This window comes from Medicago sativa, chromosome 8 (assembly GCF_051527215.1).
Source record: "Medicago sativa cultivar Bolivia chromosome 8, Bolivia_mono, whole genome shotgun sequence".
NCBI classification, from domain to species: domain Eukaryota; kingdom Viridiplantae; phylum Streptophyta; class Magnoliopsida; order Fabales; family Fabaceae; genus Medicago; species Medicago sativa.
This window is the reverse complement of record NC_140756.1, coordinates 88136601-88160621: the sequence shown is the minus strand read 5'-3', so window position 1 is coordinate 88160621 and position 24021 is coordinate 88136601. Positions and strand designations below refer to the sequence as shown.

Here is a 24021-nt window from a genome sequence, read left to right as displayed (position 1 = left end):
ATTGATGTTTCACCAAAATCGGCGGCCGATTTGGCAACATCGGAGCCCGATTTTGGGACCAGTTTTGAGACTTCTGTCTTGACAAAATCAGCGTCCGAAGTGATAAAATCGGCACCTGATTTTGTGCTGAAGGTGAAAAATAAAAACATATTTTCAGCGTGAGATTTGTTCCAAATTTTAAGCGATTTATTTCTCTATAAATATAAACCTTGCATATATAGAATTGCAGAGAGTATAAAACAAGGATTAGAAGCCAACAACAAAACTAGAGTTTGTAGAGAGTTCTCTTGGCGACAAACACTAGGGTTGGGATTGAATCATCATTGATTTACCTTGGATAAACACTATTAGGATTGAGTCTCTTGGTCACGAGAAGAGATTCAGGACTTTGGGTAGAATTAGGTTTGAAGACTAATTCTTGTAACCATTTGATATCTATTTGTAAAGTTACTAATCATTAACGGAGAGCTGCTCTTTCCCCCTCTCCCCCAGACTAAGTCAGTATTGGACCGAACTAAGTAAACAAATTTGCTTGTGTTCTTTCTCATCTCTCTCTCTCTCTCTCTCTCTCTCTCTCTCTCTCGCTGTTTTAACTTTTTCTTGTGTTTATAATTGTTACCCACGCATATATTGGTTATTGCTTGATTGCTTGATTAATTTACTCCACACATCAAATTTTATTGGTGTGATTTTTTATCGAATTCACAACAATTACACAACTGGTTGTTAATTTATGCACAATATCACCTACTGCTTTTTTTTCTTCTTTCTTTAAGTTTATGACCATGTCTTTTCTCAACTAGTCTCTCCAATATGGATTGTAGTGGAACTTGGCTTCTAATCTTCACTTCTCATCTCGGTTGTGATTTCCAACCAGTTCTGTTTTGGCTGCAGATGGCACAAATTTTATCATAGAGCATGAGTCTTGATTATTCTTTTTTTGATGAATAGGAAAACTAAAAGAGCATTAAGATGAGAAGGAAAAAAAACTAAAGGCGAGAAACCAAAGGCGGGGAGACAGACAAGTTGGAATGATCTTTTTCTCATGAGAAAATGATGCATCCAATTTAACAAGTCAATCCGCGCAAGAGTTTCCTTCACGCAAAGTATGAGCAAACACCACATTCCAATCCCTCATCATATAGGAACGGATGTTATGAACTAGAAGAGCATAAGGTTGAGTAGGTGGGACTCTGTCCTTGATAAAAGTCAAAACTGTTTGAGAGTCTAACTTGCAAATGATGTCTCTAAATCCATGGTCCCAAGTAAGTAAGTTGCAACCCATAGAAAGTAGCACGAAGCTCAGCCTTAATATTAGTAGTATGACCACAACTTTTCGCAAAACTAGTGACCCAATCCCCAACTGAATTTCTTATAAGGTCGTCAAAGCCTGAATCTTGATTATTCTATGCAGTAATGTAATTGTTATTTTTCACTCCCATTTATTGTTGTTACTTATGCGTAAAGTTGTAAAGAAAAAACCTAAAATTACCCTAGAGTGTTTAGATTAGATCGTACTAGTCTCTTCTAACTTAACCAATATCATAAGTTCTAATTCAGTCTTGGGTATGAAACAACGTCAAACCTCTTGGGGAGAGTTGTCGCTCATTTGGGTCCAGACTCGAGCGATTAGAGTTTTGTCCCGAATAGGAAGACATGTTACTTATATGATCAAGTATTTAACTAAATCATCTCTTTTTGTCCCGAATAGTATCTAATTCATGTTTTAAAGCGAATAAGTGAGATTTTTGAGATTCAAACTAAGACCCTTGCATATATTATGTAATGTTTCTGCCAACTGAACTAAATTCAAGAGTGTGAGCCTAAACTCTTTCTATTCTTGTAATTTTAGCATTGTTTTCTTGTTTATTAGAGTTATTCTTGAAATTGTTTAACAAATTGGTCATATAATGCATTCAAAATTTGATGACACTTCTTGATTAATTAAATTAGTTTTACTTGATATACCAAAATAAACATCTTTATTTGTAATTCCCTAGTCTCAAATTTATAAAGCCTTAATGATCAACTTTTCCTATTTTACATACAAGGTTGGAACACTTTACAAGTTGACAATTTAACAATTGCGGTCAATTAGCACAAATTGTTATACCTTCTGTTCACATTCTCTTTGACTTAGATTTAAGTTTGAGAATAGGAGGTCCAACAATTTATACTAACTACAATTGTCACATCGTTACTCTTGGAAAGTAGTCTAGCCTCATGTAAAATATATAAAATTTGATCATTTAAATTTTGAAAATTTAAAATTAGGAAATAAAAGTTGTTCAAAAAAAAATTCGATTTAAGTAAAACTAATTATTTGAAGCAAGAGGTGTTTACAAATTTTAAATGCATGATCTCAATACGTCAAATAATTTCAAAAGTAACTCTAATAAACAATAAAAACAAGTCCTGTAAGTGTAGTTCAGTTGGTAGCTACCAGAGATAATTTGTGTAGGGGTCGGGGTTCGAACCCCGGATTCCCCACTTCTCTACACATATTGTGTGTGAATCTAACCACTAAGCTACTTGACAAAAAAAAAAAAAAAGTAAAAACAACAGTAAAAACAATAGCAAAAGTTTGGATACTAACAATGTTGAGTTTTCTTAAAAACAGAAAAAATCAATATTGAGTTAAACATTTCATCGGAAGATGTTGATAGATAACAAAACAACAAAGAAATGTAAGTTTATTAGTATTAGATTAAATAAATATGATGAAAATTTACATAAATTAGAAGCTACATATACTTGGTTATGCAAATAGCATCTATCTTCATAAAATCTCATATAATATATATATCTATTTATATGATTCAAATTAAGCTAATTATCATACATTAAATATACCTCGACATAATATTTTGTAAGTAGAATATACTTGGTTATGCAAATAGCATCTATCTTCATAAAATCTCATATAATATATATCTATTTATATGATTCAAACTAAGCTAATTATCATACATTAAATATACCTCGACATAATATTTTGTAAGTAGAAGAGACATGACATTAGGGTAAAACGAATGTAAACTCTTACAAACTTGTCTTTAGCCCTACACCAAATAAGCAAATCAAAATAAAAAAAACTTTGACCTAATATTTGTTTTCTTTTAAAAAAAACATATACGATATATTTATCCATAAAATAATTATACAATATATATAATATAAAAACACACACACCTCTATATAAAATATATAATAAAAAGATAAATAAATGTATGTAATAATGCATATCAAGCAAAATAATATATAATGGCGTCTAAAAATTAATAGTTTGCTATCGAAAGAGCTTAAAATCATCAAATTGTCAATATTCATGACACATTTCAAACTAGGGTTAATTATGTTTTTGGTCCCTACAAAATTGCAACCTTGTAAGTTTAGTCCTTACTTAATTTTAATAGCTTTTTTAATCCCTACAAAAAATTTCTGCACTCAATATTAGTCCTTACTCAATCCAAATTTGTTTAATTTATGCTTAAACTCTTAAGTTTTTCAACAATTTTTTACAAGTGTGTTGAGAACGTTATTAAAAGGTCCTCCAAAAAAAATATCGCAAAAATTTGATTTCTACGTCCATATTTTTGTTACTTATATCTTAAACTTTTGTCGTTTTAAAAAATTCATATTTAATTTATTTCATGTTAAAAAATTATAGATTTTAGTAAATGAACCTTTCATAGTGTTCTAAACTTCTATAAAAAGAATCGTTAAAAAATTTTAAAGTTTAAGGATAATTAAACAAAATTTATTTTAGCAGGGACTAAAATTATAAGTAAAATTTTTTTTTAGGGATTAAAAAAGCTATTAAAATTAAGTAAGGACTAAACTTAGAAGGTCGCAATTTTATAGGGACCAAAAACATATTTAACCCTTCAAACTATAATTAACAAGATGCCACGTCTCGGTTAATCCTATTGTTTTAAAAAATTTATTATTTTAGAAGTTAAAATCATCAAATTGTCACAAGTTAGATGTCTTAAATATATCATAGATTAAGTCAAAGGGGTTAGAATATACGAATTGAGAGAGAATGGGTTTAATGATGGATAGCTTATGAGGTTGCAAAATGGGGATTCATGGTGGTTTACATAAGATGATAAAATGGAAGTGGTGCTGTGTTTTTGCTTCTCTTACTCTCTCTACATTTTCTCCTATTTTCCAATGTTTATTTTCTTTGTTTCCCTCTCTTCAGCCTATATGTTTTTTCTTTCGGTTCTCTCCTCTTTTTTCAACTTCCCCTTTGCTCTAAATTTTTACTCCTATTTATACTAAAAAAATATGGTTAAGATATGAGGAAGATGCAATAATTGCTAGCTGGAGATTGTGAGCTAACCAAAATTGCAGGAGATACAATTGTAGTGTTAGTGATGCAGAAACCGTGTTGTTTGTTTTGGAGTAAAAAAATAGAAGGGTTAAATATGTTTTTAGTCCCTATAAATATGTCAACTTTTCGTTTTAGTTCCTCTAAAATATTCCTTCGACTTTTAGTCCCTATAAAATTTTCAATCACTACTTTTGGTCCCTATTTTTAATTTAATTTTTGTATTTTTTAATGAAATTATGCAGAAGTGTGTAAAATACTCTAAAAAAAAATTCCTAAAAAAAATTAGAATTTTTTAACAAAACATAAATTAAATTTGAATTTTTAACCGTAAAAAATATAAAAATTTATATTAAATTCATGTTTTGTTAAAAAATTCTGAATTTTTTTTTGGAGTGATTCTTATAATATTTTGAATTTTTCTGGAAAATTTTATTAAAAAATATGAATTCTACATATGAGTTTACTTTAAAAGATGGACCAAAAGTGAAGATTGAAAATTTTAGAGGGACTAAAAGTTGAAGGAAAATTTTAGAGGGACTAAAACGAAAAGTTGACATATTTATAGGGACCAAAAACATATTTAACCCAAAATAGAAACATGAGAAAGCTATTGAGAAAGAAGATTTGACATGATATTGAAGATGGTCAAAATGATGAAACACCCGTTGGACCGTCCTCTCTTCTGTTATTTCTTTCCTGTATTTATTTTTTGTTGCTTTTTTCATATTTTTGACATTTTGCTAGATTGGTAAATAGAGTGTGCTACCGGTTGAAAGAATGTTTGACTTTAGCCTTATTCTTCTTCTTCTAATTGTATTTTGTGTTGTATTGAATAATGTTCTATCATTTTTTTTCCATGTGATTAAATTATCTTTTGATATTAAGTCCTCGGTTCTCAAATGAATGGGTATGGTAATTTAGAATTCAACCGTGATGTAGAATTTAATCTGACGAAAAATTATTATACTAGGAATCGAATTTCGGTTATTCCAAACCATTCATTTTTTAGTGGAGTTTATTAACAATTAATCTCAATTGTATGGATCTATGAAGCCCAGATACGTAGTGCGATACGGGTACGATACGATACGGGTACGCGAATACGCGAAATTTTTAAAATTTAGGATACGATACGGCTAAGATACGTTAACAAAATATTTATATTAAAATTTATATGCGTGTAAAATACTTAAAATAAAAAACATTGATTACTCATACTATATAATCATAAAAGTTACAATTTACAAAAAAAAAAAAAATACATATGATCAAAATAAAAAATGTAAAGTTTTTGTATAAATCATATTCTATTTTCATTCATATGTTAGGATATCAACAAATGTATCAATAAAAGAACTCAAAACAAAGTTTGTTTAATGTTGATTGATTAAATCTCCCCTCTCTCGTTACTTTCATCCACCAAAATCATAATATTTAATTTGTTAATTGAAAAGTAATTATAGTGATTCGTATCTTAAATTTTCACAACACAATCTCATTTTTATACACTTCATTTTTTTTTGGATACGTCTGTGTGAAGTATCTTATAAGTATCTGTGTGTATCCGTCGAATATCTTTTAAGTATCCTATAAAATATATATTTTAAATTAAAATAATTAATTCCGATACTTCTGGGATACGATATCCGGAGTATCCGCGGAGTATCGGTATCCGATACGTATCCGACACGGGTACGGCACCATTTTGGGGTATCCGGGCTTCATAGGTATGGATTCATGTAATTAAATTTAATAAATGAAATGAAGACATTTTTTTTATTTTTTTTTTAGCTTTTACGAGAAAATTAAGAAACATGGAAAAACATAATAATATTAAATTGCTACCACTTATTTTTTGGATTTTTTTTTGACCAGACAAAATTAGGTATTATATCACATGGGTCTTTTTAGCCCTCCTCTCTAAAATGATTTAATCGATAGAGTTTGTTACAGAGTTAAGAACATTTTGGGATGTCCAATGTTGAAACGCATGTATGTTTGTGTTTAGACTTTAGACTCATTTTAGAAGAAATAAAAAAATGATTCTGCAAGTGTATACTTGATTTTGGTTTCAAAATTTATTTTAAACGAAAACTTATATTTTCAGTTTGAATATTATTTATTGTTCGATTCAATTTTATAAAACTATATCTAAACATAAAAGTATTTAGGATTTTGTTTTTGTAAACGACTTTTTGAAAAAAATATTACATAAGTACCTTAGTTTGAAAACAATTGCCCAAAACGCCCTACTTTTAGAGTATTAGTCGGACCTTGTAACGTCAAATGACAATATTGTGTCTAATATGATGTTTTTGTCATAGTAGGACATTGTCAATTGAAATGACGAGATTGAGTTGGGTTTTTAAACTTTTTCTACGGTTTTTTAGTTTCATGGAGTTTAAAACAACAACACAACCTCGCCATTTTAATTGGAGAGGTCCTACTAGGACTCAAAAATGCATATTGCACCCTTACTCGTCATTTAGAACGATGTAGGCCTTTTAGATGCCTAAAAGTAGATCATTATGAGATATATTTTTCAAACTATGGTAATTTTGTGTTATTATTATTTTTTTAAATTGGATTATTTTAAAAAAAATCCATCTATTTACCTTCAGACCATTTTAGTCAAAGTTAAGCACGTATTTACATCATTTTATTCATGCTTATTTTCAGTTCTCTTTTGTTCGGAGGCAAATTAATAGTTGTTCATAGTTTAGCTTTTTTTCTTGAATGGTAAATATAGAGAAGTCTCCTACAAGAGTCTAACAAATTTGAGTACAAGAAGTACTCAGGTCAAGCAATAACAAAATCAAAGAAACCCTCTCACAAAAAACAAGAGAAGAACTAAGCCACAACAAAAAAAAACAAAACTCCTAACAAGAACATCCAAGTACAGCTGAACAAGAGAAAGACTATGAGCAGAACCGCCGCTTAATCAACTAACCCCAAGACAAATCCACCACAAAGACCCCTTAGTTGTAGACTCTTCTAAGGTATACATTTTGAATGGATATCTAGAAAATGAATTTCATTTCAATGACTGATTCTGACTTTCATCTTCTTTTTGAACAGAAATTAGAGCCCCGCATGACAGTCGCAGACAAGGATTACTTTTATGCATTCAAAATGAATATGAGCATAAACTTCACTCAGATTTCAACACCTCATGTCTTTGAGTATATAAATAGTTAAATACAAATGCTTAAACTTTACGGCTAAAATAAAACATACTAGTATGTGTATGTCAAGTCAACGCATAAAGTTAACACATTTTGACACAAAAGTCAACATTGTCCAACTGGAGTTCTTCCTTTAGTTTGTCCAAGTATAATAACCAAGTTTTGTCAAAAAAAAACATGTACTATTAGGATAACTAAGCGGAAAAGGTTGGATATTCAACTGTTTAAACTAATGGTTAAAAGAGATGAAGGTTCTGAGTTTAAACCCAAACAAAAGAAGAAGAAGAAGAAAATACTCTGTTCAATACGAGAATACCGAAATTTTAAAAATAATAAGGGTCATGTTAACTTGTGCCCTAAGGGCACATGTTAAGCAATCCAAAAAGAGAAACTTTGCATTGGAAATCATAACATGTTGACTTTTAATAAGTTGAATGCACAATTTCTCATACGTATGTTTCCATAATTAATTCCTTAACATGTGCCCTTGAGGGCACAAGTTAACATTTGCCAAATAATAATTAAGGTGGATACCTCAACTAAAAAGAAAAAACGAGTAACATGCCACAGTTAAGTTCTTCAATTTACAGCAAAAACATCACAATAAAGTTTAAAAGATCTAAAATTTTGTTTGGTTATAACAATAAAGAAACTCAAATACACAAATGATATTATATTAATGGGTCATGTTAACCACTGGCCCTGGAGCACTGGTTAAGGAAACTAAAAAAAAGAAGTTTTAAAATGAAAGTAACACTTTTTATGTTTTTGAAGAGTTGACAGCACAAGTTCCAATATAATATTTACTATATTTGACTTCTTAACTAGTGTCCACCCTATATTAATATATGAGAAAACCACATATTTCAACAATAAAGAAAAAATTGAGTACTCGAAAATTACCATATGTCTACTAGTACGGGTATGTACCTGGTATGGATACTTCATCGTTTTACTAGTACTCATTAACTCATACTTCAACATTTACTTGTTACTTGTGTTTTGAAGGGAAACCATGCACAGTGGTGATAAGGACTTTGATTGAACGGGGTTTGCCATTTTTCTTGTTCTACTAAACAAGATCTTCTCAGTTACTCCATGAAAGACCAAACCAAGGCCTACTCAGAGCCCTTCTCTGCTTTATTTTTTCTCCAATGGTATAAATAAAGTTAAAAAATTCACTAACCACCGGATCATATAATAATGTATAAAGCATATTATGATTGATAAATGCATAGCTAATTGTTTCTTAACTTGCAATCCAACAATCTATAACAGAGGCTTGGCATTTCAAAGTTCATTGAGTCCTACCTTCTGTGGATACTTCCTTTGGGGATGTACGGTTTAAAACCACAACACCCTTTTGAGGAAGATTATGCATCATGTCAAATGGCTATCATGGCAGAAAATTTGTTCTGAGGTCGATAAAGGCAGATCATCAAAGTTGTTGGCTATGTAATGGAGGAATTGAATTCAAAAATATCACTAAGTTGGAAGCTCATGTAGTGATCCTCGCAACTGGTTTTGATGAAAACAAAAAATACAAAACCATTAAAAATAATTGCACGTTCTCGCCATTAAAAATGAGAGGGGAAAACTTAGTGAAACGTTTTATTTTCAAAATGGTGTTCTAAATGTCTTTCATACACTCAACTCTCAAGTGTCATGTTACTGAAATTTAGTCATGAATCTTTCAAGGTTTATAGCAATGTTGCTCAAATAAATCATACAAATTGATGCACATTGTTATCTCACATAGAAAACTCACACACTAACAAAATATAATGAATCGTCAATTGAAGCTAATTTACCATATGCAAAAGATACTGATATGTAACAGTGTTTGTGATAATTGAAGGTATTATTTCCATCGCGAGACATTATAATTGTTTGATCTCTATATGAGAAGGAATATTATTTTTATCACTTTCATGTGACCAAAGTGTTCAAAATCAGCTACTTAATTACAATGGTTACATACAATTCATAGTTACATACTTGAATTAAGGCAAAAGGGATACGGAAGCATTAAAGGCTTTGGAGTAGTTTCAAGGTCTCATCGATATGCTTTTCAGGTTGGAACTGATTGTTGTATACAAGCTGAACGACACCATTTTTGTCAAGAACATAAGTCTCTCTCCCAGGCAATGATCCAAAGAAATCGCCAGGCACTCCCCACTCTTTCCTTACCTTGTTACCCTCATCACTCAACAAGGTAAATGGAAGCTTGTACTTCTTGGCAAATGCCTACATTTCATGCAATGTATTGGTTAATTAATTGGCACAAAAATTATGCAGTGAAAATTCCAAGTTTTACCTTGTGAGAGGAAGAATCGTCTCCACTTATCCCAACAACCTCTGCTCCTGCTTTCTTGAACTTCTCATATGAATCCCTAAAAGCGCAGGCCTGCAATAATAAATTCATAAAATTGTCTCCTTAACTATATCAAGTATTTGCTCTACTCTGCATAATCTAATTCCATGCCTTTACCATATTGGAATCAATTATATCATGATCCTTCATAAACAACTACTGTTAGGAATTAGAGGACAACGTGCTAATAATCAGTAGATAAATATTGGACAAAATTTGAGAACTCTTCTCATGTGGATTGAACAGACAAGATAAAGCAATTCTAAAATGTGTGGAGAAATGAAATATTGCAGAAGGTAAAGAATTAACACACAAGATTTATCGAAGTTCAGAGATTGATCTTCTACATCCTCACCGAGGTTGACCCTACAAAGCTGTAAAAACAGGCTACCCGGCCTGAAAAGGCTTCAAGCATTATCGGACGGGGCTAAAACACCCTGTTTAAAAACGAGCTCTAAAAATACTACATGATCCCTGTCCTATTTAGGTAAACAATTTTTTTTTATAACACGAACAAAAATATTCATTGTCATTGCACCGGCCACATTGACTCTTGTGCCTCTAAACCAACATATATACCAACTATGATCTATTGATTCATGTATTCAATGTTTTTTCTTTTCCCTAATAGCACTGACTTAATTTTATGCATTACTGCTAAGATATTGTGGCCACAGTAACTGCACATCAAGTTCCCAAATTATTGTTGCATGGTTGAGATAGCAAGACTAATATTCTGGGTAATGGCTGTTTGTTAGGGTATTGAAAGTTGAACGCAACATATGTACAAGACTTTCAAGGAAAGGAAAATTTCACTTGAGCACGCAACTTTCTCTCATGATCAACGATTCAATGAAAATGTCACTCTTTCATCTCTTTACAAGGATATATCAGTTTCTATACTATCCTATTACAAAAAGTAGTTATGAAGTTAGTTATAACTGATTCACCGACTAACTTAACCAACAAATTGACGAGACCTAACTAATTAACTTCCCAAAAGGTCTGCCAGAACTAACACAAGGGAAGTACTACACACTATAGTCGCATCAGAATTACTAACGACACTTAAATAACTAATATTGAAAGCTACAGTGTGCTCTATATATATAAAGCAACTAACTATCCATCCATTCCAAATACTAACCAACTCTAACAATCTAACATAACATGTAGTGTACACCATTCACCTCTTCCCTTTTCACTAGAACAAACAATGCATATCCATTTATGGATTATAAACATTAGACATTAGAATATATAACACTAGAATACATGTTTTTTTCTCCTTACCTGTTTGGTACAGCCAGGGGTCTCATCAGCAGGGTAGAAATAAACAACCACAGGTTTCCCTTTGTACTTGGAGAGACTCACTGTCTTGCCATCCTGGTCTTTCAACGTGAAAGCCGGTGGCTTTGAACCTTTACTCACCTGCTCATTTGCCAATAAATTCAAAATGCAGGTGGATTGTAACATGTAAGACAGAGAAAAAAAGTATATTGTGTGAATAAAGTACCTTGGCAAAAATGAAACCTCTTTTGAACGAAGAAGGTGTAGAAGAAGTGGTTTTGGAAATGGAAGAATGGGATAACTTGAGGCCAAAAAATAAAGAATTGAATGGAGTAGAAGTAAGTGATGATGATATGTTTTGAGGGTGAATAAATGTGGGGAAAGAATTGGTAGGGAGAGTGATCAGGGAAACCTTAGCCATGGAAGATGAAGAGCAAAGTGATAACATGTTGTGTTACGTTTTCTTTTCCTTTTGGGGTGATAGATAGAGATAGATAGATTATGATATGAGAGAGGGAAAGTGTATACATTGGGTTGAGTGGGTGGATGAAATCAGTGAAGCCAGCGAAACAAGATTGGCTTTCTGGCGTGGCCAAATTCTCACCCCAACTCAACCTAGTAATTAAGTTGTAACTCTTTCTACTAACCTTAACTTAGCCACTAGATGCTTGATGTAGTTACTATTGCTTAACTTATATTTATTTTAAGGCCAAAAGTAATAATTTATTTTTTTAACCGGATATTTTCGGTGCGCAATAGATTAATATCTTATACGCGTAGCTAAAGAATTAGTGTCTAAAGTTAGGTAGAACCACAATAAATGTTAAAGTGTAGTATCAAGAGATTTAATACTCACACATTCTTAGAGCGCTAGATTCAAACTCATAACTTTTGATTATTTATCATCTTATTCAAGTGTTTCTTTGGTAGTAGTGATTGATTTGATTAGATTAATAACTTATGTGAAGTTTTTTTTTTTTTTTTTGAAAGAAAGATTATGTGAAGTTTTTTTTTAGGGCAACTTATGTGAAGTTTCTGTTTTAATGAAGGCCAAATACATCCCTGGGTCCTTTAAGTTTCACGTTTGTAACAGATAGGTCCTTTAAGTTTTTTAGGTAACAGATAGGTCCTTTAAGTTTTTTAGGTAACAGATAGGTCCTTTAAGTTTCTAAGGTTTCAGATAGGTCCTTTAAGTTTCGAGTTTGTTTCAGATAGGTCCTTCATATCAACTCCGTTAAGGACCTATCTGAAACTTTAGAAACTTAAAGGACCTATCTGTTACCTAAAAAACTTAAAGGACCTATCTGTTACAAACATAAAACTTAAAGGACCCAGGGAGGTATTTGGCCTTTAATGAATTTATATGGAGATATATTTGGGGTCTAAAATATTAGTATAAGAGAAGAGTAAATAAAAATAAAAAAATGATTATTGCTACGACGTCGTTCGGGTCCAAAATATACAGACAGAAAAATAAAAAGAAAAGGGTTACGAAGAGCAGCGTTGTTTTGTAGCCAGCAATGGACGGTGCTGTGAAAACTGTTGTTAAGGTTTCCGGAGACCACAAAACGTCGTCGTCGTCGTCGTCGACCACCCCTTCTTACGATTCATCATATGTATTGGCTACCAGATCTTCCAGGCATGTCTCTTTCTCCATTAATTTGTTTGTTGGGAATTTCGATATCACTATTGTTTGTGTGAATTCATTAGGATTTGAATTGAGATAGTTTTTTTTTTTTTTTATTCTTGCAGACGAGTTCTGTCTTATTGGACATGCTCTAAGCTTTGTGCAATTTGTTTTGTTGGTGGAGTTATCTTTGGTTACACTCTCAGAGGTCGTGTTAAGCGTTGGGCTTCCAAAATTCTAAACAAGCTTACCTGAATCACACTTTGCTTTTTTTTTTAATTAGTGATTAGAGTTTACTGATTTGGTTAGTGTTCAATTTCATTCATATCTTAGCTAGAGAAAAAAGATTGATTTTGCTTAATTCTGCTGCTTTTGAAAGACACAGTTAACTACACAAAGATTGTTAACTATACTCCTCTACTCTCCTCTCTATTCAATGTGGATTTTGGATTGGAACTTGACATTTGATTTTCACTTTGTGGTTTTCTAACACTGCTCAAGATAGTTTATATTCAACCTACCTTACTTCAGTTATGCTTTCCAATCAGTTTACTTTTGGCAGCAGATATGAATCTCGATCCATCTCTTCAATAATGTATTTGTTATTTTCCAATTACCAGAATTTCGACTGAAAGTGATGTTACAAATTTTTAACCTCGTCAGTTTACTCCCACTCGCTGTTACTTATATGTGATCATGTGGTTCTTAGTCATTATTGGTCAAGAAGACATTTCCCTTTTCTTTTAATTTCCTGTGTGCTGGAGTTTTAGAAGATGAATAAACTTTCTTGAATGATCCAAGTTAAAACTGTCATATTGCTTCAAGAAAAAACTTTTACTGTGTAGAAAACGAATGATCACGATTTCCCACATTTGATGCACTCATAGATTGCAGGTCATTCTATCATAATCAAGGATTACCTGCAAGCAATTGTGACAAATGCAGGAAAATGCAACTGCGTTAAAGCTAAAAACGCAGAAAACTTAGCAAGTTGAGCTGTACTGTATTTTACAGCTCCATTAGATGTACAACTTCAGTATAGACACGTTCCTGTAAAACCATTTTCATGGTATCGAATTCTTATTTTCTCCCTCCTTTCATATAAGTAGTTTACTGGTAAGCAATTGTATTTGTAGTCTGTCAGGTTCAGCCTTAGCTATCACTTGGCAACTCAGATGTGCTCTGCATAACTATCAAAATTCCATTCAATACTAACTAGCCACTCTGATGAGTCATACCCACATGATGCACCACTGTCATATAATACAATAATCACTGATCGCGTGAAAAGCCAGCATAAGGATTCTAGACATTATTGGATGTGATATTTGAAATAAATGTGACTGCCGCTACAACTGATGCTCAAAGATTGATGTTATTGCCATTGGGAAGCACTTGGGTGACATAATGCCACCGTGACATTAAATCTGGGACAACCTAACTTCTGCTCAGATATCATAAATAACCCAAGAGCATGAAGTCTAGAATATTGAGTGCCAGACGGCCAGACCTCTACTTGTGTAACATAAACATTCATTGCATTCAACACTGTTTGGGGGACTTGGTATTGAGTATGCTCTATGATCAAGTACTCGTGCTGTGGCTTATAATATATTAATTGCTACTCTCAAGTCTTAGCATGTACTTATCTCTTGTTAAAACAGGTACACTTTATAAAACTGGTGATCTCTTGTTCAATGATCAAATCTGTGCTGTGTGTCAAAATAGATACTATAACATAAAATCTAAGTTAGTGTTTTTCTTCCTTTTAAGAGTAATGACCCAAATTGATCCTTTACAACATCCTTGCGGTCCAATTTAATTCTTCAAAACTCAAATTAATTTCTGATATTTTTATACGAAGGATAAATTAGTCATTGACTCATTATAAGAGATAGGAGTATTTGGGATTACTATGTAAAGATTGTAATTAATCTTTACAAGTCATTATTACCACAGGCGTGAGTATTTTAAATTACTTGTTTCTTGCAATTTTCCTAAACAACCTGGTTTCTAAAAACAATACAAGACGCGTAAAACTCAATTGATTCATATGAACACCTTTAACCACACATCATGTATCATTTGCCAAGTTCATCAAAACACCGACAATTTTCTTTTAAGAGAACAATGAATTAAAAATTGCTAACAAATAGTACTTGCTAAGGAATCTAATCTAATATAATACTCCCTCCGTGTCAAAATATAAGCAAAATTGACTTTTTAGATTCATTTAATGATGTATGTAGTCCATATTATGAACCACATACATCATTAAATGAATGAACCTAAAAAGTAAATTTTGCTTATATTAAAAAACGGAGGGAGTATTTTATTAGAAATTGTGTTGTCAACTTTTAAAATGTTATATTTTCAATATAAACTTTCCTCTTGTAAAATTAAAATGTGGTATTTTAACCCAAAAAATGTCATTTTCTCTTTATAAAAAAATATTTATCATATTTTCTAAAGATAATATTGATCCATTTCAAAATTTATACGAGTCCGGATCCTCTCCATTTCCAAAGGAAATGGGGATCGACATTTCCTTTCCTTGCAAAACGACACGTGGCGTAAGTGGAAACCAACGGTTGAGATCTATTCTTTCTTTAAAACCAATTAATTCATACAAAATACCCAGTTTAACCCTATGTTGTTTGTTGAACTCCGGCAACTCTGGTCGACTTCAATTCATCAGAACTCGTTTTGATGAATTGAAGGATTCACAATCACTTAATCCCCTTCCTCTCTTTTTCTTAGATGCAGTTTCGATGCACACTACCGAACCTATGTCGTCTCCCGTCGTTTTAACAGGCAGTTTCCATTTTCGATTTTCGATGAGAAATTGGTAACGTCTCCCTTGTCGACGCCTCACTAATTCGCTCTCTACATCGTCGAACACAGTCTGATGCCATTGCAACGGTGAGACACTTTTTGCTTCTCTGTTTGATTTGTTTTGGGGGAATCATATAGCATTACTTGTTAACAATAGATAAGATTGGTTTCTTTTTCATGTTTACCTGCGAGTATGTAGCTTATCCATTAATTTTGTTTTAGTCAACAAACTTTGATCCAAATAAGAATTTTTCAAAAACAACTGCAATTTTGAAAGGAAAAAGAGAGGGCTGAATGAAACTAGAATAAGCCAAGTTCAATCAAAAATTTGAAAGGATTCAACTTTAAATTGGGGAAATGCATTTGATACCGTGTTTGTGTCTTCTGTTTGCATAAGCTGAATAGCAGAATTATAAAAAGACAGTGTTACATGTCGATGCCAATATTAACATTATACATGTGGTTTCCATAGGGAATTGATGGATTCATGTAGTTGTGTTTGGGACAGTGCTTTCAAAAACACAATGGAATGGTATCTTGTGTAAAATTGGGTTAGTGTGATTGTATCTTAATTACCTAACTTCAATTATATATTTAGGATTCATTTGTGGCTTTTGGCTTATTTATCCATGTGGATTAGATCCAATTTAATGGAGAATAACTTAGTGTGAATTGGTTGTTGTAAATTATGGATTAAAATGTGGTATTGCCTCCCTGTTTCACTGATGTTTGATTATGTTTTATGGATAAATAATTAAGCTACATGCTTGGGGCAAGGAAAATTGGTGTAGTCTTGTGAAGTTGAATTTAGGTAATTGTTATAGAGTGAGGAATATTACACGACCTCCTGTCCTTGCTTGCAGCAGCTTTTAAGTTTTGAATGTGTGGTTAATTCTAGAATATATGGTGCAGTTACTTCTGGAATAAGGTTCTGTGGGTTGTGTGTTATTGTTTTCTTGTTTTCTTTACGTTTTATACGATAGTTTGGAGTAGTGATTGTATTGTGTATCTGCTGGGAGTTATGTAACTATGATAATTTGCTCTTTATATGCTAACTGGGTATCTGAATTTGATAAAGGAATGAGCTTAAAATGTTTGCTGAAGTCAATACAACATGAAGCAATGGTGAAATATTATGATATAATCAAGGTGAAGTGATATCCATGCATGCAAAGCTGGGAGGGCTGGAATGGCGCTGCGAGTAATAATAGGATTCATAGAGGTTTCCGGTTGATTTGGCATGCCTTGGTTTGGAGTTTATGGAGGGCGAGAAATGATCGAATTTTCAATAATTCAACTTGTGAAGTGGATGAGATAGCAGTGCTGATTTTTCTGCTAGTTTGCATATGGCAGTCTCAATTTTATTGTTTTTGGTGCTGGTCTGTTTGTGTGCTTCTGCTGTTAGCGCTTTAGGCTAGGAGGTTTTTTGCTGTTTTGCTGTTTTGAGGGGTTTTGCTGGTTGTAGGGTTTCTGGTATATCAGTACCCTTTGTATTTTGTTTTTGCTGGCCGCGAGTTTTGTTGTGCTCCTTGCACACACTCGTCGTTAATAAATGTAGTTGTTTCTAAAAAAAATCAGATTTATATTTACCTCATTGTCTAATTCTGCGATTTCCTTTGTCATTTTTTTTTTTTGAAAATGCAAATTAATTAATAACTCTTAAAAAAGCATAAGACAATGGTGAAAGGCAACCAAAAATACAAAGTCATGGAGCTAACAAAGCTAAATCAAAAGGTATTCATAATCCTCTTACAAAGCATTTTGGAATAAAACCAACTACCATAAGGTTCAACAGACCTCCTACTACTTATAAATTAAAAGGCAGCACAGCTACAAAACTGCAGCATTCCTAACTTCCATCAAGTTAACTATCTTTAACAAAAGCCACACAAAACTACAAAGCAAAGCTGTCATGCAAAAAAGGTAGTGTCCCTAAGGTCTTCCTTTTCATGAGTCACCAAAATTTTGTTGTGCATCCCCAATGTGTCAACGTGGCTTCCACCTCGAGTATGGCTTCCATCCAAAATTACATAATCTGAAGATAGAGAAGTTGAGTTGTAGTCCAGTTGTTGCTGCATATGATTAGGAAGGTTAAATAAACTTTTATAAAAGATAACAGCTGAAACACCAAAACAGAAAACCAGAAAATTCTGGCACAGATGACAGTAGCGCAGGCAGAAAAAAACAGGCACAGCAGCCAAATGAATTAATTGCTTACACTCAACAATTGAGTAAAAGTGGGACTTGTATGAAGGGGATGTGCACCATCATCTGTTACTGAAGCTTTTTCCTGCATAATTGAAGTATAAATAACCTATTTATTTTTGAAACAATAAATTTTACTTAACAAGTAAATCACAGTAACAAGAAGTAAATGGGAGAGCTGCAAATACAAGCACTAAAGGAGGCCAAACTAGACCCCAAAATTAACTAAAACACATCAAAGCCAGTAGGAACCGCAGGCATCAGGATTAAAAATCATCAGCAAAAATACATACACTCCACTGTCATACAAAAACACATCACAACCAGCAGCACAACAAATTATATAATAATAAAGTTAGGAGTGAATTACCAAATTTTCTTTAGGTTTTCCATTTTTTCCTTGATATGCACGCCTTTTTCTTTCTATCCAATTTCTCCTTCCATGATTTAGGACGTTTATTACTCTTACATGAGCATTCTTTCTTTTTTATTGCTTTTGGTTCAACAGAAACAGTAGTGTTCACATTGCTGTCTATCTCACCATTTGTAATTGATATGGAAACATGACACGTTCCAATTGATTCTCCATCAGTACGCTTATTAGCCAACATATCCTCAACTATCTTGTTGGACTCGTCATAGACTTTGGACTAAAACATGTAAGTTTCGTGAGTTTCAGATCCTCTATTTGTTAATTTGACCATCCGAGGACATAAATCATTGTATCGCTTCATGAAGTGAGCTTTGATGTCCAAATCAATATGACGTCCTTTCCAATCTCGATTACTTCCTGACCTTGCTTCTCTTGTCCATCGCTTGAGTATATAGTGCAAAGGAATTAGCTTAATATTCATTGCATCCAACACTTTCAAAGCATGACTACATAAAATACCATGTGTCTCAAATTTACGACAATCACAAGCAACCTTTTGATCCTCGAAACTCCCTATTACTTTCCTCTCCTTATTGTCATCATCATTTATAACAATATACAACCCATCATTCAAATTCTTTATGCAAGTGCCTAGAAATTCTTCATATTCTTCTTGGAACTCCTCAAATATTTTTGGAGTGTAAATGTTTCCGGCTTGAACAAGCATACGTGCCTTCTTAATTTTCAACTTAGGAAGTTTATGTCTTGACTCATAATCGGCTTCTGACTCATTGTTTCGTTTTCCATTCACAACTCTTTCGAAGTGTGTGAAAAATTGGACCAAATTTATATCTGACTTCAAATGATTTTTCAAAGCAGCATTGAAGCTCTCACTTAATTGAGTAGATCTCATACCCGCAGTGAAAGTTTTTCGAACATAAGCCCATGCCTATTTTTCCTTCACTCGAAAAATTGAATGCAGCCACGAATCATCAGAAACATTATGCTCAAGAAGTAAAACATTCCATGCGTTCAGAAATTCATCTTCTTCTTCATGTAGATCAATACATGCTTCAAAATCCGAGCAGAAATGGGAGCTCTTTTGGTATAGGTGGTTCACATGCCTTAGGGCATTTTCTCTTATATGCCAAGTGCATAGTCCATGAAATGTTTGAGGCATAACTAGAGAAATAGCCTTTGCCATTGCTGCATTTTGATCTGTTAACATGGTTTTTGGCTTTTCTCCACCCATTGCTTTGAGAAAAGTTTCAAATAACCATTGAAAGGAAGGAATTGTTTCATCATACAGCAATGTTGCCCCAAAAACAACAGTTTGTCTGAAGTTATTCAGTCCAACAAATACTCCCAATGGTCGATAATCCTTATTTGTCTTGTATGTTGTATCAAAAGTGATGACATCACCAAAATATCCATAATCGTTTATCATCTGTGCATCCGCCCAAAAGATATTTGTTATTTGCTCTTCAACATCCATTTGAAAGTCATAAAAGAAAGAAGGATTTTCACTTTGTCCTTTGAAATACATCAATAATGCACCTACTTCACCATACCTCAGTGAATGATTCCTTTTAGTTCGAAGGAAATTCTTATGGTCTTGCCTTGTATAACCAACTATGTCTATTCCACCAACTTGCTTGGACACATACTCATGAAAATCCTTTGGCTTTAATCCGGATTCATCAGCCAACACAATTTGTGATGCTTGTGACTCAGATATGCGTCGATGAGAGCGAATCATATGAGCGTACCCTGGTGGTTGAAGAAGGTGATTATGTTCAAATACAAAGTCGACAACCTTGTATTTTCCAATTTTTCAATCAAGTGAAATAACCATACGTGCTTTACACCCAGTTCTGGTTTCTGCTCTAGACTCTTTTGTCAAGTGGTCTCGCTTGTCATCACCTCGCTTTCCCTCTTTAAAGCACGAGAATCTTCTTGAAGTCAGAATTCCGTCTTTTTTGCTTTTATTGCCATATTCTCGACGAATACCAAATCCAATTCTCCTGCTATACTCATTATAAAATTCATAGGCTGCTGCCTCAGATTCAAACTCCATTTCCAAGTGTGGTGTATAATCTACAAAAGTTTCTTGGCTATTTGGCAAAATACTTTCATGAATGGAACTAACCAATTTCTCTACACCTTCAACAATTGAAATTGATGGCTCATTAAGGTTTCCTGGGAAAAATATTGAGTCAACGGTTAACGAAAAAAACAACAAGTAAAATCAAATGCAATTTTGTAGTATTAATTAAAAGAGGAGGATTTTTTCAAGAAACGTGATCAAAGAATGAGAAATAAGTATTTTGTTAAACCAGGTTTCAATAATAATGAGTGAATTTCTTACCCGTGGAATGACAAAGAGGTGGTGGACGGCCAGAATTGGTTTTCTCCATCTTGCACACAATTCACGGAACGTCGACGTCGACATGAGAGGTGGTGGCGAGACAGAACAACAACAGTAAAGTGAGAGTGCAACAATGCTGGTAAGGAGTGGAGGAGTACCTGCAGAAGGTACCGAAAGGGAGAATGAAGAATGTGGTTCGATATAGTTGGTCAATAGGGAGGAACCAGTTGAAGGAAATCTGTCTCAGTCGTGGGTTTCCGTTCTGCAATTTTACCCGGCAAATATGGCAACTCAAACTGAAAACGTGATTGAATTCTTTTATTATTTATTAATATTAATTTGTTTTAAATCCCTGCCGTTGGTTTCCACTTACGCCATGTGTCGTTTTGCAAGGAAAGGAAATGTCGATCCCCATTTCCTTTGGAAATGGAGAGGATCCGGACTCAATTTATACATACCTTTTTGTCAAAAGTAGCATAAATATTGGAAAAATGTTTTGTGAACACATAAATGTGAAATGTTGATGATGTGATAAAAAGAGAAACACAAAGAAAAGAATTTAGCATATAAAATTCAAAGGTGTCCCAATTAAGTATGGGTTATGCACTCATGCTAACAAGTGTACTTGTCAAGGGACTAAAAGAATAAAGTTTTGTATTGAAAAATAACATTTTTTTAAACTTTTAAACTTCCAAAATATTTCCCTTAGCATTTTCCATTAAATATTAATGAATCGTATAGCACTGTACTTCATTTTGAAGAATTTCACGTAACTATAGCACTCGTGTCGTGCAAGTATATAGGGTGGATAATGACATTGGAGCACACAAGAAAACGGAAGCAAATAAAATTGAGAAACATCATTTGTCAAAAGTCTTTGTTTTCCATTCCAGCTTAACAAACGCTCTGCCATTCCGATCTCATTGACATCCCTTCATATCTAATGTTATCTTCTATTCAATATCAGGTATGTACATCAAATTTTTCATTCATTTTCTTTTCCTTTTTTGTTAACACTACAATGCTGCTTCAAATTTCATGTAACATGCTACTATACATTGTTTTCTACTATTCTATGAATGGATCTATGATCATCTATCTTGGCTTCCCATGATTACAGAAATTTTAAATAGAACAATAGATCTTAATCTAAGCAAATATAATCTTCCATAAAATTTAGCAGTTACCTGCACTGCACACTAGTTAACAATTTTAAAAAATATAAGTTATTGAATGTAACAAAATGTGTAAGATGCCTAACACGTCTTCAATCTAAAGTGTCGTTGTTACACAGTTTTTGAAGAAATCAAACATTGACTTTTTTTTTTTCCTTTATAACATCTCTGTATTTAGTGTGACATAAGGATTCAAATCTGCTAAACTTGATCCTGGGATACTTTTAACTCTTGTGGCAAAAGCTTATCATCAATGGACGATGCTGGAGTCTCGAAATTAACTGCTAAATTGAAAGAAATATTTCAAAAGTGGCAAGTGGGTTATAAAGAGGGCAATATTGATCATTCTGGTGTGAATCATGGAGGAATTTCACCTATGATTAACAAAAGGTTAAACAGTTTAGTGTCTTTTGATTCTGATGAAGATAGTTGCAATAGTCCTAAAGCACCGCACGATGTTCCCAAAGGATACTTAGCTGTCTATGTTGGTCCTGAGCTTAGGAGATTCATCATTCCCACAAGCTACCTTAGCCACTCACTTTTCAAAATGTTGTTGGAAAAAGCTGCTGATGAATTTGGTTTTAATCAGTGTGGTGGACTTACAATTCCATGTGAAATTGAAACCTTTAAATACCTTCTCAGCTGTATGGAGAATACTCAGCTTCATCATGATCAAACCTCTTGTAAGTTAATTACTTTATATAATTTCATATAGGTTTAACTCATTACTTCATTAATAGCCTTTTCTTTTTTTAACTAATTATTCGACTATTGGTGAAATTGCAGCTGGAAACACAGGAACTGTGGAAGAGAGAATAAACTAGTATGATACTTAAAGAGGTGCAAATCATAGTGCTGGTTTCAAGTGTGAAGAAAGTTTCCCTTGCTTCCATCTTTTTTTTGGTTTGATTTCATGTGAGAAATGATAGAATAACCTTGTTACTTTGTTAGAAATATTTATGTTTCCTTTACAAAAATTCAATTTATTGGTACAATGGTTGTATTCTTTATATGCTTCTGTATTTAAGAACTGTATCTCATATTATTGTCCTAATCCTTGTACTTTGCTTTCTAAATTCTGTTTACATATTCAAATGTAACAGAACAGCATTAGTATATAGAACGTGATGTTCAATTGTGTTCTCATTCTCAAACATCATTATACTAATTAAGACTTAGTATACACTTTTCATACACCAAAGTTGTTTTTTACTTCTCTCTTCTTAAAATAATTGTTATATAAAAAATATGGCATGTGCTTTTGTAACATAATCTTCAATCAAATCTGGTTTTGAGCTGGCTCTGATCCATTCGGACCATATGCATATTTATTATTGAAGTAAATAATGATTAAAGTGTTCTTCTTCATGTTCTGATAATAAAGCATCCTTTATTCTCTGCATCGAATCTGTGCACATGGAGAAGTAACAGCGTGAACCTATATTGTCACACTTTGAATTTTTAGAGTAATAAAATTACAGAGAGATGCTCAATTTTTTAACCATAAATATGGAATGTGAGAATTGTTGGAACGTTTCTCTTTGTGCCCCCTTAATATTTTTAAGGCCTCCTAGATACACATCATGTAGTTATCTACTAGATGTACGTTTAAATAAAAAATGTAGATCCGGTAGTTAGATAACTAACAGATGTGTATCTAAGGGACTTTAAAGATAGAGTATTACTTTTTCCACCCTATGCCCTTCCTCGCGCGCCCTATTTTTTTTCCAAAAATACCCCTAGTCCGGATTATATAATCCGAACCCATTTCGGAATATTAAATCCGGATTATATAATCCGGATGGATGATGATGCCAGTCATGAAAATTATTGTTCCGGATTATATAATCCGAAAAAGTGAGATATCTTCCGGATTATATAATCCGAAACGTGTAAATCACCCCGTTGAAAGTCAACAAAAGGGGGTGGTGAACGACGGTTCCAGATTATATAATCCGGAATGTGCTAAACCTGTCCGGATTATATAATCCGGATTGCATCAGTACAGAGGCAGAAGCCATATGTTTTGGCTGAGCCTCTGTTTTGGCGCATTTTGGTCGCTTCCAAACAGACATATCATGCCGGTGACATGTTCTAACAGTAAATCGAACTTATAACATTAAAATCATCAACACAACATAATTTTCGAACAAAACATTAATCAAATAACATTAAAAATTATCCAAGAAACATTAAAAATTATCCAAGTGTTACATAATTCAAAATGTTCAAACATAAACCATAAAATAT

General features: G+C 32.9%; 3 protein-coding genes and 1 pseudogene across 4 annotated transcripts; 2 read left to right on the top strand and 2 right to left on the bottom strand.

The window, feature by feature from the left end:
- Positions 1 to 9366: 9366 nt before the first annotated feature.
- PRXQ (Thioredoxin superfamily protein) lies at positions 9367 to 11684 on the bottom strand. Its single transcript, XM_085733417.1, has 4 exons — positions 11415 to 11684; positions 11192 to 11329; positions 9842 to 9931; positions 9367 to 9771 (listed from the first exon to the last, which is right to left on the bottom strand). The coding sequence occupies exons 1-4, from the start codon at positions 11634 to 11636 to the stop codon at positions 9553 to 9555; spliced, it is 669 nt and encodes a 222-aa protein (XP_085589543.1). The 5' UTR covers positions 11637 to 11684; the 3' UTR covers positions 9367 to 9552.
- A 939-nt stretch (positions 11685 to 12623) lies between these two features.
- On the top strand, positions 12624 to 14446 carry LOC146902892 (uncharacterized). Its single transcript, XM_085738324.1, has 2 exons — positions 12624 to 12827; positions 12941 to 14446. Exons 1-2 carry the CDS (start codon positions 12709 to 12711, stop codon positions 13068 to 13070), a joined length of 249 nt encoding a protein of 82 aa, XP_085594450.1. The 5' UTR covers positions 12624 to 12708; the 3' UTR covers positions 13071 to 14446.
- Positions 14447 to 18235: 3789 nt separating this feature from the next.
- On the bottom strand, positions 18236 to 20422 carry LOC146902891 (protein FAR1-RELATED SEQUENCE 5-like; annotated as a pseudogene).
- A 931-nt stretch (positions 20423 to 21353) lies between these two features.
- Positions 21354 to 22917, top strand: LOC146902890 (protein SMALL AUXIN UP-REGULATED RNA 12-like). 2 transcript variants are annotated; one of them, XM_085738322.1, is made up of 3 exons: positions 21354 to 21563; positions 21950 to 22454; positions 22558 to 22917. In XM_085738322.1, exons 2-3 carry the CDS (start codon positions 22025 to 22027, stop codon positions 22593 to 22595), a joined length of 468 nt encoding a protein of 155 aa, XP_085594448.1. In that variant the 5' UTR covers positions 21354 to 21563; positions 21950 to 22024; the 3' UTR covers positions 22596 to 22917. The 2 variants fall into 2 exon arrangements, with proteins under 2 accessions (XP_085594448.1, XP_085594449.1); XM_085738323.1 differs by having other exon boundaries at positions 21429 to 21563; positions 21961 to 22454.
- Positions 22918 to 24021: the final 1104 nt, after the last annotated feature.